Source organism: Pseudophryne corroboree, chromosome 10, assembly GCF_028390025.1.
Source record: "Pseudophryne corroboree isolate aPseCor3 chromosome 10, aPseCor3.hap2, whole genome shotgun sequence".
Lineage (NCBI taxonomy): Eukaryota > Metazoa > Chordata > Amphibia > Anura > Myobatrachidae > Pseudophryne > Pseudophryne corroboree.
Window position 1 is genome coordinate 251,701,268 of NC_086453.1, and position 21,395 is coordinate 251,722,662.

Sequence of the window (21,395 nt, forward strand, 5' to 3'; positions counted from 1 at the left end):
AATTATGGATGGACCAGCGACTGCCGACACAGAGGTAGCTACAGCCGTGTACTACCGTACTGTGTCTGCTGCTAATATAGACTGGATGATAATGAGATGAAATTAATATATATATATATATATAATATCACTAGTACTGCAGCCGGACAGGTATATATATTTATTATGTAATGACTGATGACGGACCTGCTGGACACTGTCAGCTCAGCAGCACCGCAGACTGCTACAGTAAGCTACTATAGTAGTATGTATAAAGAAGAAGAAAGAAAAAAAAAAACGGGTAGGTGGTATACAATATTATATATATATTATATACAATTATATATATATATATATATATATATTAAACTGGTGGTGATTATTAAACTGGTGGTCAGGTCACTGGTCACACTATCAGCAACTTGCAAGTAGTACTCCTAAGCAGACAATCACAATATATATTATACTGGTGGTCAGTGTGGTCACAATGGCAGTGTGGCACTCTGGCAGCAAAAGTGTGCACTGTACGTTATATGTACTCCTGAGTCCTGCTCTCAGACTCTAACTGCTCCCCACTGTCAGTGTCTCCCCCACAAGTCAGATATACATTATACAGTCACACTATCTATCTATCTATCTATCTATCTATCTATCACTTCAGCAAGTAGTAGTACTCCTCCTAATGCTCCCCAAAATTACTACTGTGTCTCTCTCTACTCTAGTCTCACTCTCTTCTTCTCTTCTCTATAAACGGAGAGGACGCCAGCCACGTCCTCTCCCTATGAATCTCAATGCACGTGTGAAAATGGCGGCGACGCGCGGCTCCTTATATAGAATCCGAGTCTCGCGATAGAATCCGAGCCTCGCGAGAATCCGACAGCGGGATGATGACGTTCGGGCGCGCTCGGGTTAACCGAGCAAGGCGGGAAGATCCGAGTCGCTCGGACCCGTGTAAAAAAAAATGAAGTTCGGGCGGGTTCGGATTCCGAGGAACCGAACCCGCTCATCTCTAATATATATATATATATATATATATATATATATATATATATATACATATATATATGAAAAAGAAATTGGAGGTGTGAGCGCAAACCGTGTTTAAATGGAGAATGTCTGTGGAACTACAAGTCCAAGTCCAGATAGTTAGATCCAAATTGAAACAGGTAGAGTCTCCAGACAATCTGGCTGCACACTGCCGTTTAGATCAGCTGTCATCCACCCCGTTCTCCCGTCTCCCAACGGGGAAAGATTTTGTCTAGAGAAGATAGAATAATGGGGGGCACCAATAGTGCATTAAAAAATGACAATTTATTGACACATCATAAAACACAGGTCTAAAAATGTAAGTGTACCAAAGATGGTGGTATAATCACTGCTGATACATTCGTTTTAAAATCAAAGATACAAGATGGATTCACCACTGCATGTTGTCTTGTTCAGCGTCCATCCATAAGCCACGCCCCTACATATATATATACGGTATATATATATATATATATATACTATATATATATACAAAAATACAGAGGCACTCTGGTGGGCTTCTTTCCAAGAAATGACACAAGGCACACATGTAGCAACGTTTCGGAATTTACTACTTCATCAGGACATACAATTAAACATTAAGTTGAAAAATCACTCACCTATATACCATCCAAAAGTGAACTAGTTCCCCTCCACGCTCCCACTGCTCCAGACACCGGTGCTGCCAGCACTTCCGGTCCTGTGACGCTCCGGGAATCCCTGATGTCATTCCACCACTCAGAGACCAGCGGCGTTGGCATAGCAACCCGTGTTGTCTTGGAGCAGGGATTGCTATAGGAGATTTGCATAACAAACATAATAAACTAACCAATATATAAGATATCTATATGAGCGGGTTCATACACTAAGTCCATACTATTTAATGTACTTGTACTCATATTACCTGCTAAAAATTATGACATACATGTATAATACCTAATATCAATGTACTATAGGAAACCCTTATCGAGATCTAATATATTAAGATATCCAAATATTTAGACATGATATGACTAAATGAACATATTAAATGAAAGCTGTTCATTAAGGCCTCTTGGTTTTACTGTATTGAGCTTGAAAATCCATTGTGCTTCCAATTGCAAGAGTCTCTTATTACGATCTTCACCACTTTGATAATCTGGAACTTGATCAATGATCATGTATCTCAAGGCAGCCAGACCATGTTTAGCTTGCGCAAAGTGCCTGGCTACTGGTTGATCGCTCTCTTTATTAGCCAAAGCGGCTCTTATAGCTGAATGGTGTTGTGCTATACATTCTCGAAATGTTCTCATAGACCACATGGGTACATGTACAGGTAAGTGAATAGTCAATGCAAAATTGACACCCAGAGTGTGGATGTGTAATGTATTTTGAAGTAATCATATAGCTGCACGTAGTGCAGCCCACACATTTGTAACAACCTCCTGGTTTCAGTCGAGTATGGCTGGGCATTCTTTTGGAGATGTCAGTACATACAACCCAGTCTTTAATATTGTGTCCTTCACTCATGAGATTAGTAAAACTGAGATACACTTCCTAGATGTCTTGATACATCTAGAGGGAGGTGAGATAAAGACATCCATCTTCTCTAAACCTATGGATCTTAACACAATCTTGGCAGCCCAAAGTCATTATCCTCCAGCCCTTAAGAGAGGTCTTCCCTTCTCCCAATTCCTTCAAGTCAAAAGACTCACAAGTGATCCAACGGAACTAGAGATAAAGATGAATGACATGGAAAAGAAATTCATACAGAGGGGGTATTCATCCCAGGTTTTGACTAAAGCAAGAGAACGTGTGAACAACATGTCTAGAGAAGAGATTTTGGGGAGGAAAATGATGATTTCCGGATACCCAGACAGATCGTCTTCATTGGGTGTATAAGTACAACTCTGCAGATCAACATATTAAGAAGACCTCTGAATCTTTATGGCCCATAATACAGCAAGATCGGGGTTTTAAAAAATTTGAAACATACCAGGAGTATGTCCTGCTACAAGAGAGGACGCAATATTAAAGACTGGGTTGTATGTACTGACATCTCTAAAAGAATGCCCAGCCATACTCGACCGAAACCAGGAGGGTGTTACAAATGTGTGGGCTGCACTACGTGCAGCTATATGATTACTTCAAAATACATTACACATCCACACTCTGGGTGTCAATTTTGCATTCACTATCCACTTACCTCTACATGTACCCATGTGGTCTATGTTATCAAGTCCCATGCTGGCTTTATTATATAGGTAAGACAGTGAGAACATTCCGAGAATGTATAGCACAACACCATTCAGCTATAAGAGCCACTTTGGCTAATAAAGAGAGCGATCAACCGGTAGCCAGGCACTTTGCGCAAGCTAAACATGGTCTGGCTGCCTTGCATTGATCAAGATCCAGATGATCAAAGTGGTGGAGATCGTAATAAGAGACTCTTGCAATTGGAAGCACAATGGATTTTCAAGCTCAATACAGTAAAACCAAGAGGCCTTAATGAACAGCTTTCATTTAATATGTTCATTTAGTCATATCATGTCTAAATATTTGGATATCTTAATATATTAGATCTCGATAAGGATTCCCTATAGTACATTGATATTAGGTATTATACATGTATGTCATAATTTTTAGCAGGTAATATGAGTACAAGTACATTAAATAGTATGGACTTAGTGTATGAACCCGCTCATATAGATATCTTATATGGTGATTAGTTTATTATGTTTATTTTGCTTATCTCCTATAGCAATCCCTGCTCCAAGACAACACGGGTTGCTATGCCAACGCCGCTGGAGCGTCTGGAGCAGCCAGCGCCGGCGTCTGGAGCAGCAAGAGCGTGGACGGGAACTACTGTAGTTCACTTTTGGATGGTATATAGGTGAGTGATTTTTCAACTTAATGTTTAATTGTATGTCCTGACGAAGTAGTAAATTCCGAAACGTTGCTACATGTGTGCCTTGTGTCATTTCTTGGAAAGAAGCCCACCAGAGTGCCTCTGTATTTTTGTCTACATTATCCCTGTGAGCAGTGCACCGCGGCCATTGTGATGGATTAATGGAGTGCCGGTCTATCAGCATATATATATATATATATATTCATCACAGTATATTCATACTATGGCATATATTTTGTAAACCTGTGCAGGTGAGTACATCTTTCTATATTGTTAGTTTATAAAATTGAGAGCCACAATATACATAAAGTTTAAATACATAGTCTTCCTATTAATTTTAATGACTGTGGATAGATAGATAGATAGATAGATAGATAGATAGATAGATAGATAGATAGATAGATAGATAGATAGATAGATAGATAGATAGTACTTCTTGTGCATAGATAGATAGATAGATAGATAGATAGATAGATAGATAGATAGATAGATAGATAGATAGATAGAGCAGTACGGATGGTGTAATGGTTAGCATTACTGCCACATATTAATGCCCTGCGTGGGTTTCCTCCGGGTACTCCGGTTTCCTCCGGGTACTCCGGTTTCCTCCCATAAACCAAAATATATACTGGTAGGTTAACTGGCTCCCAGCAAAAATTAACCCTAGCATGAATGTGTGTGTACATGTGGTAGCATTGGTGTTTCTATAATGGGAGCAGTGTGTGCGGTGCACACGGGCCCCTGAGTCCAGAGGGGGACCCCACCATACACACTGTACCCATTTTTAAAATACTCACCCCTCCGAATTCCAGCACCGGCATCCGCAGGGCCATTAGAACACTGTGAAAATGGCTCAGCGGCCATTTTCACGGAGTTCTGCGCATGCGCAGTAGAGAAATCTCAGGAAAAATGCCCGCTGCGCCATTTTCCTGGAGATCTGTGCATGTGCAGTAGAGTCTGAGCCCTCTAGTGCTCAGACTCTACAGCGTCTGGGCAGAGAGGAGGGGGCCCGAACGGAGGAGGCTGAATGCTGGCCTCCTCCTCTCTTAATGCGCCCCTGTGTGGAAGGGCGTATAGACTGGGGCAGGGACTGATGTGAATGGCCAAATATTCTCTGTAAAGTGCTGCGGAATATGTGTGCGCTATACAAATAACTGGTAATAAATAAATAAATATTAGATAGATAGGCAACAGAGCCCTGCACTCTGTACAACCACTCACACACCCTTAGTTACAGCCCTGACTGAAATTCATACAAGTACTGTACTACAGATATTTTGCCAAGCTGCTGCCTTAAAATAACATAGAAAATCTATTTAAAACTACATTAAACTTTTGTTGTTAAAAGCCACTGTGGCATATAATACAAGTTCAATTTGGTGTATGATAGATAACTAGTTTTTAAACAAACAGATAAAACAAGTAAACAAAAATAAACTATGCATATACAAAATGCTGGTGACAATTATTTGCATTGCAAAATATATTCTATTTTTAATTTCTACTGTTAATACAAGCAGTGTCAGGATGGAAATAATACCCTTTCTGGGCTGCTCCACCTCCTTCCTCCCCACAGCCCTTCTCTGCCTTCCTCCAGGACCCTACTTTCCCTTGCACTCAGCCCAACCCCTATAGTGTGCGGCTAGGTACTGTGGGCTGGCCCCTCCCCTGGGACCAGCTCTGTGCCCTTCTCACTTCCCACTTGATATGTTCCTCACCTCTTACCCCTCAGTTCCCCTTTCTCTTCCCATACCCTTCCTTTATGGTACCCCCTGACCTCCCCCCATTTCCAATTGGGATCAGTTGAAAGTGTACCCTGTAAAGTCTCATTAATCTGTAAAGTTCCAGCCAGGGTGAGAGCTATGAGTCGATCCTGTCTCTTTGTCTTCTACATAAAGTCACTCACATGTTACAGTTATGTTTTGAGGTCATATTTATTATACACATTTTGTTGGAAATAAGATACCCTTAACATGCACAGTAAGTTACCCCTTTTATTTCTTGGTGATGTGATGATACTTGTAGATTTTACAATGCATTTCTCAGTGTTTTCCAACATGCAGTACATTACTGTCTTACATACATGAGACAGTAGATAGTGGTAAACGTAATAAGTGACATTAATTAACTAGAAAATAAATTATTATATGCATGCAGGGGCGCCAAAACCTTTTTGGTTGGGGAGCCAAGATACATTTTCATTTTGGCTCCCCTAAATCGCTGAATGTGTTTTCCTTACCCGCCACACCAACTACCTGGTGACGGAGATATCTATCTATCTATCTATCTATCTATCTATCTATCTATCTTAATAATTATTTTTGCTCAGTATTCACTACTGAAAGATAAGGGAAGGGGCCACAGTTAAGTTGCAGGAATATTCAGGAAAATGAAACAAGTACATTTACAGAGTAGAAGGTCCTAACCAATCTCTCAAAGCTGAAAGTGGACAAATCTATGGGGCCAGATGGGATACATCCAATGATACTAAAATAATTTAAAGAGGTGCTGGTAGCACCATTAACAGAATTATTCAACCAGTCATTAGCAACAGGAGTAATTCCAGAGGACTGGAAAAGAGCGAACATAGTCCCACTGCACAAAAGTGGAAGCAAGGAAGAGGCAAACAACTACAGACCAGTGAGTCTTACATCAGTATTAAGGAAATTGATGAAAACACTCTTAAAAGGAAGAGTTGTAGATTATCTCAAATCCAGCAATTTACAGGATCCCATACAACATGGATACACTGAGGGGAGATCATGTCCAACAAATCTTATTGACTTTTTTGACTGTGTGACTAAAGTGATGGATAAAGGTGGTGCCCTGGATATAGATTATCTAGACTTTAGTAAGACTTTTGACACTGTCCCACATCGCAGACTGCTAAATAAACTTGAAAAGTTGGGATTGGATACTAAGATTATTGAATGGATAAGATCTTGGTTGCAGGATAGAAAACAGAGAGTTGTGGTAAATGGAGTGCATTCACAGGAGGGAAATGTTACCAGTGGAGTACCCCAGGGATCTGTACTTGCACCAGTGCTTTTTAATATCTTTATTGGTGACATTGCAAATAGCATTAAAAGGAAAGTATGCCTTTTTGCAGATGACACAAAGGTATGCACAGGGTAGACACACCAAAAGGGATAAAACAAATGATTGAGGATCTAGGTAGACTAGAGGAATGATCAAGAGTGTGGCAATTACAGTTTAATGATAAAAAATGCAAAATGATGCACTTGGGTCTCAAAAATCCAAAGGTTAAATATAGTATTAATGGCACTATACTGGAAACTACTGGGGAGGAAAGGGATCTAGGAGTCAATATTTCAGATGACTTAAAGGCAGGTAAGTGTGAGGACACTGGGTTTATGTGCACTTATTATGGGAGCAGCCTTCAGAAAGGCTGTCCTTTACAGCTCAGTGCAGTTACCCCAGTGCCCGGTATGGGTCGGGAACCACACAGTAAGGACACAATAGCAAGGTACAAAATGCACCTTTATTTCATATTTATCATTGCATATGAAAACCGTATCCACTTTTGTAACATACTATACAGGTCGCACTACTACATAACAAACACAGACTAAACTACTATGAAAACCACAGAAGGAACTCTTCCCCCCCTAAGCAATCAATAGTCACCTCAGGCAATTTGTGAGCTGGGAGGACATGGCATGCTGGGAGGCTCCTGCTGTATGCAAAAAGGCTGCTGGTAAGCTGGTTGTGAGTTCTGGCTGCCCGTCCTGCTGGTGATGAATCCCAGCCGCTTTGGCCTGCTTGTGATGAATGCCGGCTGCTTTGGTCTGCTTGTGATGAATCCTGTCCGCTTTGGCCTGCTTGTGATGAATCCCGGCCACTTAGCCTCCTTGTCCTCTATTCCTGAGAATAGGAGGCACTGGGGAGTCACCAGCTTTTGGCCGGCCCACTCAACCCAATCACCTAGGACAGTTCCTGCGAGAGCGTCTAGCCCTGGCTGTATCTCTGCTGCTGGAGGGCTGCCTCTGCTGGGGTATGCTGTTGGTCTGGCTGATGTCAAAAAGCCTCGCTGGGTCTGGAGGGAACTCAGCCTCCTCCACTCTGATCCTGCCTCTCAAGGACAGTCACCATGAACAGATCCAATCTGAAGAACACAGAGCCTGGCCCCTCCCTCTATCCCTCAGATCTGTGCAGGGATTGGCTGGCTCTTGAATCCCAGAATGTACATGTCCACGTAATTCTGTGCTGGTATTGGCTGGCTCTTGAATCCAAGAAATGTAAAACGTCCCTTGAGCAGCATGGCTCCCTGCTGGGCTGGTGCCTGGGATTCTTGAAAGAGCCCTGGTAGAACAAAGCCAGGTAATTATGCTGATAAGGGGGTGGACCATAAGAGGATCATAAAACGAGTCACTGTTAACCCCTTCTCGTCATTCGTTATGTCACAGCCTCTTCAGCTGATTGTGGTTTCCTGTAAGGGGGGGGTTTTAGAGGGGGTTGTGTCAGCCCTGTACTTCCTGTACACATAAGTCCTTTAGTCACTGGGCTACATTTAAGAATACACATTTCCTGGGTTACGAGCCTGCATGGCTTAGGGGTGACTACTATCTGATGATCCTGGTGCAGGCCATCCAAGGATCATCACAGTAAGCAATGTAACAAAGCAAAGAGGAAGGCTAGTCAGATGCTTGGCTGTAATGGGAGAGGAATCAGCAGCAGAAAGAAAGTAATAATGCAACTGTATAGGTCATTGGTACGGCCTCATCTAGAATATTGTGTTCAATTCTGGAGACCATATCTTCAAAAGGATAGTAATACATTAGAGACTATACAAAGAAGGGCAACTAGAATGGTTCATGGCCTACATCACAAAACATACCCAGAAAGGCTAAAAAAATCTCAATATGTATAGTTTGGAGCAGAGAAGGGAAAGGGGGGACATGATAGAAACTTTCAAATATATCAAGAGTTTTAACAAAGTCCAGGAGGGAAACATTCTCCTAACGAAGAGAAGCAATAGGACACGAGGACATGCACTGAGACTGGAGAAGGGGGGGGGGGGGGTTCAGGGAAATTTGAGGAAAAATTACTTCACAGAAAGGGTAGTGGACAAGGGGAATAGCCTCCCATCAGAGGTGGTAGAGGCTAAGACAGTAGAGCAATTTAAGCATGCATGGGATAGACGTAAGGATATCCTTACAAAGAAATAAGGATCAAATAAGGTTTGAGATAAAAATCTGGTAAAAAAAAAAGGGGCAAACTAGATGGGCCAAGTGATTCTTGTCTGCCGTCATAGTCTATGTTTCTATATTTCTATCTATCTACAGTATCTATCTATCTATCTATCTATCTATCTATCTATCTATCTATCTATCTATCTATCTATCTATCTATCTATCTATCCATCCATACAAACAAACAAACAAACAGACAAACAAACACATAAGCATACAATTATGTAAAAGACAGCATAGAGGACACTATGGGGAATGTGTATTACAGAAGTTGTGCAGCAGATATCTGCACTTTGCCTTTTTTCTATAGCAATAGCAATTGTGTTAGCCATTGTAGTCTATGGGCTACATAACACAATTTACTGGGAGACGGATTGTCTGGATCCCTCCCTGGTAACAGCCGTTGGTGCATGTGCTGTCTAATGACCACACATGCACAGTTGATCTGCAGCCTAAAGTAAATTGTTGGAACAAAAGATCTGGTGTACCTGCACTGCTGTAGTATTTGAGTATTGATTAATTGTAAGTGACCAACATATAAACAATTAGGTTGAATAATTCATCAATAATTAAATGGTGTTGGCGGTGCTCCCCAGAGGAAATGATAAATATCATACAGGGTTTTTGTGCCGGGGAAAGAGGCCGCGGCAACAAAGAAGAAAACCTCTTTTTTGGGGGCACTCGTTTGATAATACAAAAAATATATTTTTTTTATATTGTTTAAAATATATTATTTTAATTTAATCAGTTTAAAAATATATGTATGTGGGATATTAACCCAATCTGCTACACCCCTTAATAGAGTTTGCAGAGACAGAGACAAAGTGGTGCAAATTACTAAAAAAAATTTTAAACAAAGTTAATTGACCACTGGTTACTTGGTAAGTATCTAATAATTCACAAGGTACAAGTATTATTTTTTGAAATGTTTCTTTTACCTTTAAATCCAGGACAGCAGTAGATATCTTGTGTCCATGGCTCAATAATTTGTAGCAAAGAAGATAATTGGTGAAAATATTTGCTCTGTACCTAACAGGTGAATGTGCCTAGTAGGTGAATATGAACATCTGTAGCATGATGGGATTCCAAGTGGAAATAGTTTCTCCCACCCTGTCGGGCATAATAATTTACCCAGGGAAACAGATATATATATAGGGCATTTAGTCCGTTTGAAAAAACACACTTATTTCTAAGAGAAGTAGAATCAGTGTCGGTTTTTCCACTGACTTCTACTGCCTTCCCATGTGCGGATGATTCCACAGTGAATGGGAGGTGAGAGAGTCGAGCGGCCGGCGCTGACGTCAAAGTGACGTCACAAGGAGTTTCCGTGCAAGAGAACACGGCTCCGTTCCCGGGCACCAGGAGAAACACACGCTGACCAGCCGCAGCGCTGCTGCACGCTCCACAAGCCAACACACTTTCTACGAACAGGTATTCTGGTGTGCTCTCATTGAGGAGCAGCGGGTCTCGTTCCCCTGCAATGACGTAAGGTTACCAGGGATTACCCGACCCGCAGCCCACAACAGTAGTAAACGCCGCCTTCTTTCTTCACATCAGCGCCGGCCGCTCGACTCTCTCACCTCCCATTCACTGTGGAATCATCCGCACATGGGAAGGCAGTAGAAGTCAGTGGAAAAACCGACACTGATTCTACTTCTCTTAGAAATAAGTGTGTTTTTTCAAACGGACTAAATGCCCTATATATATATCTGTTTCCCTGGGTAAATTATTATGCCCGACAGGGTGGGAGAAACTATTTCCACTTGGAATCCCATCATGCTACAGATGTTCATATTCACCTACTAGGCACATTCACCTGTTAGGTACAGAGCAAATATTTTCACCAATTATCTTCTTTGCTACAAATTATTGAGCCATGGACACAAGATATCTACTGCTGTCCTGGATTTAAAGGTAAAAGAAACATTTCAAAAAATAATACTTGTACCTTGTGAATTATTAGATACTTACCAAGTAACCAGTGGTCAATTAACTTTGTTTAAAAATTTTTTTAGTAATTTGCACCACTTTGTCTCTGTCTCTGCAAACTCTATTAAGGGGTGTAGCAGATTGGGTTAATATCCCACATACATATATTTTTAAACTGATTAAATTAAAATAATATATTTTAAACAATATAAAAAAATTATATTTTTTGTATTATCAAACGAGTGCCCCCAAAAAAGAGGTTTTCTTCTTTGTTGCCGCGGCCTCTTTCCCCGGCACAAAAACCCTGTATAAAGTAAATTGTTCCCTGATGCGATCACTTTATCTTACATATTGTTGGGTTGGGCTGCTATCAGTGGATGTGATTTTTAATAAATCTTGGTGAAAATTTCTTATTGCTTGAATTGCTGCAATAAGAAATTCTATTTATTTAGTCTAAAACTCAATGATCTGTAAATGGGCCCTTCATGTATTTTTCTTCTAATACACATTCACTATAGAGTCCTCTGTCCTGTTTTTACATAAATGTGTGCTGATGTGTATGTATGTATGTATGTATGTATGTATGTATGTATGTATGTATGTATGTATCTATATATATAGAGATAGATAGATAGATAGATAGATAGATAGATAGATAGATAGATAGATAGATCACCAAGAAATAAAAGTACACTCATGAGATGTTATGGAGAGAACAAAAAAAGTCTTTATTCCACATTACACAAACCTGGGAGCACTGCCCTGATGAAGAGACGTGGCATACAGCACATTTCCACAGCTGTTTTCATTGCTAATTTTATACGGTAGATGAAAGTATTTTTGAACTGGTAAAAGAGTGTTACCAGAGGCTCCAGCTTCTCTCACAATTTCTCCAGTGTATATAAACCAAGCACTGTTATTATTAATTCAACTGAACATAGTGGACTAATGCAGACCAGACATCAGAGCTGCAATTCCCTTACTCCCCGACACGGGGGGGTCATTCCGAGTTGTTCGCTCGCTAGCAGTTTTTAGCAGCCATACAAATGCATAGTTGCCGCCCACGGGGGAGTGTATTTTCACTTTGCAGGAGTGCGAACGCCTGTGCAGCAGAGCGCCTGCAAACACATTTTGTGCAAAACAAGACCAGCCCTGTAGTTACTTATTCTGTGCGATGATTGCTGCGATGAGTGACACGGTAATGATGTCAGATAACTGCCCAGCAAACGCCCGGCCATGCCGGCATTTTTCCAAACACACCCAGAAATGCCCACTTTCTGTCAATCTCCTTGCGTTCGGCTGTGCGAATCAAATCGTCACTAGAACCAGTGCAAAACCACAAAGGACTTCGTACCCGTACGACGCGTGTGCGCATTGCGGTGCATACGCAGATTAGCAGTTTTTTTCACTGATCGCTACACAGCGAACAACGGCAGCTAGCGATCAACTCAGAATGACCCCCACAGAACCTAACTGCCAAACAGCAGACATTAATGATTGCCGATTTGTCAAGGAATCGGGAAAAGACAGCATGTAATCCCCAACTACCGGATCTTGATAATGTTTTGGTGATAAATGGCAAAATGAGGATTTCCAACATGTTCCTCCCCCAACCCAGGCACTGGGAGAACAAGGAATTGCCCCAATTCTCCCCTGATGTATAGTTCCCTTAACTGAAATCTCTGCAATTAACTTATATATAGAAAGTATATCCAAATTGCTAAATACTGTAGTAGTAATAATAATAATAATAATAATACTAAACAAAAATGTTGTCAGGGATAATACTTTGAGGATAATATAAAGTACTTCAATATATTGTGACAATAGGGCTTAGTAGCTATGGAGTAAAATAACATGAAAAAAACAAATCCGGAGACACTGCTGTACGGTTGCAAATGCAAACCACAAATCATTGACTGAAAACAGCAATTCTGAGCCATTCACTGGTATCAAGGGCATTGAGCGAGGGTTATAAAAATATATATATATATATATATATATATATATCGGGCCTTATTCAGATTTGTTAGCAAACAAAACAAAATTAGCAATTGGGCAAAACCATGTGCACTGCAGGGGAGGCAGATGTAACATGTACAGAGAGAGTTAGATTTGGGTGGGGTGTGTTCACACTGAAATCTACATTGCAGTGTAAAAATAAAGCAGTCAGTATTTACCCTGCACAGAAACAAAATAACCCACCCAAATCTAACTCTTTCTGCACATGTTACAGCTGCCCCACCTGCAGTGCAACATGGTTTTGTCCAATTGCTAACTTTTTTGTTAGCTGACAAACCTAAATAATCCCCACTGTGTATTAATTCAGGAGAATTGGTAGGTATATAATCTCTGTGGTTGAACTCAACTAGAAACTGGGTATTTGAAGGCTTCCATTATTGAAAATAAAATCTGAGAAACTGTGCCCATGTTCTTCCGAATTTATAGATCAGTGACAATGGGGTTAATTCTGAGTTGATCGCAGCAGGAATTTTGTTAGCAGTTGGGCAAAACTCTGGAGGTAATTCCAAGTTGATCGCAGCAGGAATTTTGTTAGCAGTTGGGCAAAACCATGTGCACTGCAGGGGAGGCAGTTTTAACATGTGCAGAGAGAGTTAAATTTGAGTGTGGTTTGTTCAATCTGCAATCTAATTTGCAGTGTAAAAATAAAGCAGCCAGTATTTACCCTGCACAGAAACAAAATAACCCACCCAAATCTAACTCTTTCTGCACATGTTATATCTGCCTCCCCTGCAGTGCTCATGGTTTTGCCCAACTGCTAACAAAATTCCTGCTGCGATCAACTTGGAATTACCCCCCATGTGCACTGCAGGGGAGGCAGATTTAACATGTACAGAGAGAGTTAGATTTGGGTGTGGTTTGTTCAATCTGCAATCTAATTTGCAGTGTAAAAATAAAGCAGCCAGTACAGGTTGAGTATCCCATATCCAAATATCCGAAATACGGAATATTCCGAAATACGGACTTTTTTGAGCGAGAGTGAGATAGTGAAACTTTTGTTTTCTGATGGCTCAATGTACACAAACTTTGTTTTATACACACAGTTATTAAAAATATTGTATTAAATGACCTTCAGACTGTGTATATAAGGTGTATATGAAACATAAATGAATTGTGTGAATATAGACACACTTTGTTTAATGCACAAAGTTATAAAAAATATTGGCTAAAATTACCTTCAGGCTGTGTGTATAATGTGTAAATGAAACATAAAATGCATTCTGTGCTTAGATTTAGGTCACATCACCATGATATATCATTATGGTATGCAATTATTCCAAAATACGGAAAAATCCGATATCCAAAATACCTCTGGTCCCAAGCATTTTGGATAAGGGATACTCAACCTGTATTTACCCTGCACAGAAACAAAATAACCCACCCAAATCTAACTCTTTCTGCACATGTTATATCTGCCTCCCCTGCAGTGCACATGGTTTTGCCCAACTGCTAACAAAATTCCTGCTGCGATCAACTTGGAATTACCCCCAATATGCAGAACTTTTCTCAGTAAACCAAGAAATAAGAAGTACAAAGGAAAGTACTTCTTCAACTATTTTTTAGCATAGAAATGTGGGGTTCAGTACGATATGCCGGCGGGTGGGCTCCCGGTGACCAGCATACCGGCGCCGGGAGTCCGACCGCCAGCTTACCGACAGTGTGGCGAGCGCAAAGAGCCCCTTGCGGGCTCGCTGCGCTCGCCACGCTACGCGCACCATACTATTTTATTCTCCCTCCAGGGGGGTCGTGGACCCCCACGAGGGAGAATAAGTGTCGGTATGACATCTGTCGGGATCCCGGCGCTGGTATACTGTGCGCCGGGATCCCGTCAGTCGGCATACTGAAGACCACCCAAAATGTGAATGAGTTGATTGTAGTAAGGTCTTCAATAGCCAACATACTTCATTTTTGGAAATACTTCTGCACATGTTTGTTGCAAATGGTTTTATTAAAATGTCTTAATAAAGTGCTTTTTATTTTATAATGTTATCTGAATATATTCTTAAAACATATTATTTTTAATATTAGACACACAACTTTTTGTGATTAGTAAGTTTTTGCTGCAGACCTGCATCTTTTGATTTTTTTCTCTTCTCTCAGACTGAGAAAAGTCAAGTACTGACCACTTACATATGGTATAATCAGGTAAAATTATTTTATATTTATATGTTTGTGTTACATTAATGTCTATTTAAGTAATTCTTGCAAATTTTTTATACATAATAAATAGCTATTGTATCATGTTCACATTTATTGAGATAATGATAAATTCTGGTGATCAAATGAACAGTGGATGTACACAAAATGAATTAAAATAGTACCAACTGCTTGCTACTAAAAGAATTTGCTGTTCTACAGTAGGTGTTTGAGTAGATTTATTTCTACTTTGCGGATTTTGCTATTTTATTTTATTCTAATACAGTTAATTTTTCCTTTATACTTTTATATCTACTGTAGTCCTGGGTGGATGAGTTTCTAACGTGGGATCCATCAGACTTTGATAATGTGACTGTAATTTCAATTCCCACACGTCGCGTGTGGGAGCCGGACATAATGATCATTGAATTGTGAGTATTTATTTAATCTGGTAAAAATCTTTATTTTTATTGGCTAATAAATGAATTATTATTGCATGGCTTGAAATATAATAAGTGGGCTACTTCAGTAAAACACACATTAAATACAAAATATTGCAAAATAAAAACAATCCAGAAACCACTACTGTTTGGAATAATGCTTACAATGTGATAATTGCCAAATAAAGTAAAAAAAAATTGTTTAAATCAAGATCACTCTAGAGCACAGGTTCTCAAACTCGGTCCTCAGGACCCCACATGGTTCATGTTTTGCAGGTCACCTGTAGATTTTTAAAATGTGACAGTTGGTGATACACAGTTTGACAAAGTTTGAGAACCACTGCTCTAGAGTAATTGTAGTCACTTGTGGTTAATACTGAATTAGATAGGATAACTGGAAGCGGGGCCAGAGTATTAGGGGGCCACATGGTTCTGGCCCCCTTGCCCTTATGGATCACCAGTGAAATGCAGTATCATAGGATATGGATGTCCCCTTCTCCACTGGACATGACATCATCTATTACTATGCTGCATTTTCTGAAGAAAAAGGTGGCTGCATTGCAGTACAACTGCTCATGCTGCTGCCAGGAACAGACTGGGGCTGTAAAATAGCATTTGGCTCTGTGCATGCACAATAAGGAGGCGCGTCCTGAGGGGGAGTGGTCATGTCTCACGGCCATGCCACGAGTCACAAGGGTCTGGCTTTGCGGTATGTCCACATTACTCTGTATGCCAGGCTGTTGGGCAGAGCACCTGGAGATGGAGTGTTTGGCCAGCCCCTATCTCTATGTTTCCCGGGCAGCTGAGCAGAGTGCTGGGAGGCGGAGGTACTTGGCAAGCCCCTGTCTCTCTTTCTGCCATGCGGCAGAGCAGAGGCAAGGCTTTTAGGCTTGACCTACCCATTAGATCGTGGAGATAAAGTAAAGAGGGGTAATGGAGACAGGAGTGACAGAGGAAAGGAGGGTGGGGTTCACAAGTGCACAATAGGTGGCGGGATGAATGCATTTTGAACAAGGTTACAGTGCGGGGTGGGTGCTGATATAATATATACAGCTAAGGGACCAAGTTTGGCATATTGCAACACTAATTACAGTGCATACAAAAAAATATTTTGGAAAAAGTTTATATATTTTTTTATTTCAAAACTTTGTGAATGTTTTTTTTTTTCAAACTGACTGTTACTTTTCTTAAACTAAATGAGCAGATTTATTTAAATCTTACCTTTAATTCGCCAATCAGAAGTTCTATGTTTTAGATACAAATATCTTTATTTTGTACAGTATCACTGCTCTCTCCTGACAAAAATATGTCCATGGTCCAGGCATTTATTTAAGTGAATGCGTTAAGAAGGGTTAATTGAATACCTGATTAATTGAATACTGGATTGGTACAGTACTGAAATGATCTCATTTTTAAAAATTGTACAGATATATAAATGAACCACTAAAAAACATTCAGGAACATACCAGAGCTAATGCTACATGTCTGAAGTAGAAGATGACAGAGAACAAAAGCTTACAGAACTGTATGTTCGGCTACATAACTAATGAAAATAGAATATGATTTTCAATATACTGTAGATTAAAGATGTGCACCGGAAATTTTTCGGGTTTTGTGTTTTGGTTTTGGATTCGGTTCTGCTGCCATGTTTTGGATTCGAACGCGTTTTGGCAAAACCTCCCTTAAATTTTTTTGTCGGATTCGGGTGTGTTTTGGATTCTGTTTTTTTTTTTTCAAAAACCCCTCAAAAACAGCTTAAATCATAGAATTTGGTGGTAATTTTGATCCCATAGTATTATTAACCTCAATAACCATAATTTCCACTCATTTCCAGTCTATTCTGAACACCTCACAATATTATTTTTAGTCCTAAAATTTGCACCGAGGATGCTGGATGACTAAGCTAAGCGACCCAAGAGGGCGGCACAAACACCTGGCCCATCTAGGAATGGCACTGCAGTGGCAGACAGGATGGCACTTAAAAAAATTGGCCCCAAACATCACATGATGCAAAGATAAATAAATAAAAAAAGAGGTGCAAGATGGAATTGTCCTTGGGTCCTCCCACCCACCCTTATGTTGTATAAACAGGACATGTACACTTTAACAAACCCATCATTTCAGCGACAGGGTCTGCCACACGACTGTGGCTGAAATGACTGGTTGGTTTGGGCCCCCACCAAAAAAAGAAGCAATCAATCTCTCCTTGCTCAAACTGTCGACCTCATCATCATCCTCTGATGCCTCACCCCTTTTACTGTGTACATCCCCCTCCTCACAGAGTATTAATTCATCCCCACTGGAATCCACCATCACAGGTCCCTGTGTACTTTCTGGAGGCAATTGCTGGTAAATGTCTCCACGGAGGAATTGATTATAATTAATTTTGATGAACATCATCTTCTCCACATTTTGTAGAAATAACCTCGTACGCCGATCACTGACAAGGTGACCGGCTGCACTAAACACTCTTTCGGAGTACACACTGGAGGGGGGGGGGGGGGGGGCAACTTAGCTAAAATAAAGCCAGTTTGTGCAAGGGCCTCCAACTTGCATCTTTTTCCTGCCAGTATACGTACGGACTGTCTGACGTGCGGTCCTTCAGTCCGGACCAGATGTCAGTTTTTGCTCCTGAATGCCCTGCATCACCGCCAGTGGGTGGTTTTGGAAATCTGATCCTTTTCCTGGCAGCTCCAGTGGCGGTAGAAAATGAAGGAGGAGCTGTTGGCGGGTCACGTTCTGCTTGACTTGACAAGTGTCATGGCGTGCAGGACTATTGGCGTTCCTGTCTAAGGAGGAAATTCACACTGAGGGAGTTGGTGGTGTGGCTTGCACTGGGAGCTTGGGTACAAGAGGAAGAAGGGATGTAGTTGTCAGTGGACTGCTTCCACTGTCACCCAAAGTTTTTTTAATTTGTCAATGACTTCTGATGAATGTACTCCAGGTGACGTATAAGGGAGGATGTTCCTAGGTGGTTAACGTCATTACCCCTACTTATTACAGCTTGACAAAGGCAACACATGGCTTGATACCAGTTGTCCGCATTTCTGTTGAAATAATTCCACACCGAAGAGGTGTTTTTATTTTTATTTTGACCAGGCATGTCAATGGCCATATTCATCCCACGGACAACAGGTTTCTCCCAGGGTGCCTGACTTAATCAAACCACCTCTCCATCAGATTCCTTCTTGTCAATTTCCTCCTCAGCGCCAGCAACACCCACATCCTCATCCTGGTGTACTTCAACAGTGACATCTTCACTTTGAATATCAGGAACTGGACTGTGGGTGCTCCTTCCAGCACTTGCAGGGGGCATGCAAATGGTAGAAGGAGCCACCTCTTCCCGTCCAGTGTTGGGAAGGTCAGGCTTTGCAACCGACACAATTGGACTCTCCTTGGGGATTTGTGATTTAGAAGAATGCACAGTTCTTTGCTGTGCTCTTGCCAGCTTAACTCTTTTAATTTTTCTAGTGGGAGGATGAGTGCTTCCATCCTCATGTGAAGCTGAACCACTAGCCATGAACATAGGCCAGGGCCTCAGCCGTTCCTTGCCACTTTGTGTCATAAATGGCATATTGGCAAGTTTACGCTTCTCCTCAAACGATTTAATTTAGATTTTTGGGTCATCATTTTACTGAACTTTTTCTTTTTGGATTTTACACGCTCTCTACTATGACATTGGGCATCGGCCTTGGCAGACAACGTTGATGGCATTTCATCGTCTCTGCCATGACTAGTGGCAGCAGCTTCAGCACTAGGTGGAAGTGGATCTTGATCTTTCCCTATTTTACCCTCCACATTTTTTTTCTCCATTTTTATAATATGTGGAATTATATGCCAGTAATATTATTATATCAATAGCAATTGCCTACTGTACTGTACTACTATATACTGGTGGTCACCAAAATGCTGCACTGTCCTACTATATACTGCTCACAACAATGCAGCACAGATATGGATACTTGAAGTGACACAGAGCTGCAAGATACAGCAATGGCCTACTGTACTGTACTACTATATAAACTGGTGGTCACCAAAATGCTGCACTGTACTACTATATACTGCTCACAACAATGCAGCACAGATATGAATACTTGAAGTGACTCGGAGCTGCAAGATATAGCAATGGCCTACTGTACTGTACTACTATATATACTGGTGGTCACTAAAAATGCTGCACTGTACTACTATATACTGCTCACAACAATGCAGCACATATATGGATACTTGAAGTGACATGGAGCTGCAAGATACAGCAATGGCCTACTGTACTGTATTACTATATATACTGGTGGTCACCAAAATGCTGCACTATACTACTATATACTGCTCACAACAATGCAGCACAGATATGGATACTTGAAGTGACCCGGAGCTGCAAGATACAGCAATGGCCTACTGTACTGTACTAGTATATACACTGGTGGTCACCAAAATGCTGCACTATACTACTATATACTGCTCACAACAATGCAGCACAGATATGGATACTTGAAGTGACATGGAGCTGCAAGATACAGCAATGGCCTACAGTACTGTACTGCTATATATATACTGGTGGTCACCAAAATGCTGCACTGTACTATTATATACTGCTCACAACAATGCAGCACAGATATGGATACTTGAAGTGACCTGTAGCTGCAAGATACAGCAATGGTCTACTGTATTGTACTACTATATAAACTGGTGATCACCAAAATGCTGCACTGTACTACTATATACTGCTAACAACAATGCAGCACAGATATGGATACTTGAAGTGACATGGAGCTGCAAGATACAGCAATGGCCTACTGTACTGTACTACTATATATACTGGTGGTCACCAAAATGCTGCACTGTACTACTATATACTGCTCACAACAATGCAGCACAGATATGGATACTTGAAGTGACTCAGAGCTGCAAGATACAGCAATGGCCTACTGTACTGTACTACTATATATACTGGTGGTCACCAAAATGCTGCACTGTATTACTATATACTGCTCACAACAATGCAGCACAGATATGGATACTTGAAGTGACCCGAAGCTGCAAGATACAGCAATGGCCTACTGTACTGTACTACTATATATACTGGTGGTCACCAAAATGCTGCACTGTAATACTATATACTGCTCACAACAATGCAGCACAGATATGAATACTTGAAGTGACTCGGAGCTGCAAGATATAGCAATGGCCTACTGTACTGTACTACTATATATACTGGTGGTCACTAAAAATGCTGCACTGTACTACTATATACTGCTCACAACAATGCAGCACATATATGGATACTTGAAGTGACATGGAGCTGCAAGATACAGCAATGGCCTACTGTACTGTATTACTATATATACTGGTGGTCACCAAAATGCTGCACTATAATACTATATACTGCTCACAACAATGCAGCACAGATATGGATACTTGAAGTGACCCGGAGCTGCAAGATACAGCAATGGCCTACTGTACTGTACTAGTATATACACTGGTGGTCACCAAAATGCTGCACTGTACTACTATATACTGCTCACAACAATGCAGCACAGATATGGATACTTGAAGTGACTCAGAGCTGCAAGATACAGCAATGGCCTACTGTACTGTACTACTATATATACTGGTGGTCACCAAAATGCTGCACTGTATTACTATATACTGCTCACAACAATGCAGCACAGATATGGATACTTGAAGTGACCCGAAGCTGCAAGATACAGCAATGGCCTACTGTACTGTACTACTATATATACTGGTGGTCACCAAAATCCT

At 40.9% G+C, this 21,395-nt stretch overlaps 1 protein-coding gene across 1 annotated transcript in view; it reads left to right on the top strand.

Annotated features, from left to right (window-relative positions):
* Window positions 1-3,365: 3,365 nt before the first annotated feature.
* Window positions 3,366-21,395, top strand: part of LOC134965281 (5-hydroxytryptamine receptor 3A-like) — a 41,909-nt gene continuing 23,879 nt past the window's right edge. The window contains exons 1-3 of the mRNA XM_063941766.1: window positions 3,366-3,473; window positions 15,157-15,201; window positions 15,514-15,623. Coding sequence (XP_063797836.1) covers window positions 3,366-3,473; window positions 15,157-15,201; window positions 15,514-15,623 — 263 coding nt within the window. The remainder of the gene's footprint in view (window positions 3,474-15,156; window positions 15,202-15,513; window positions 15,624-21,395) is intronic.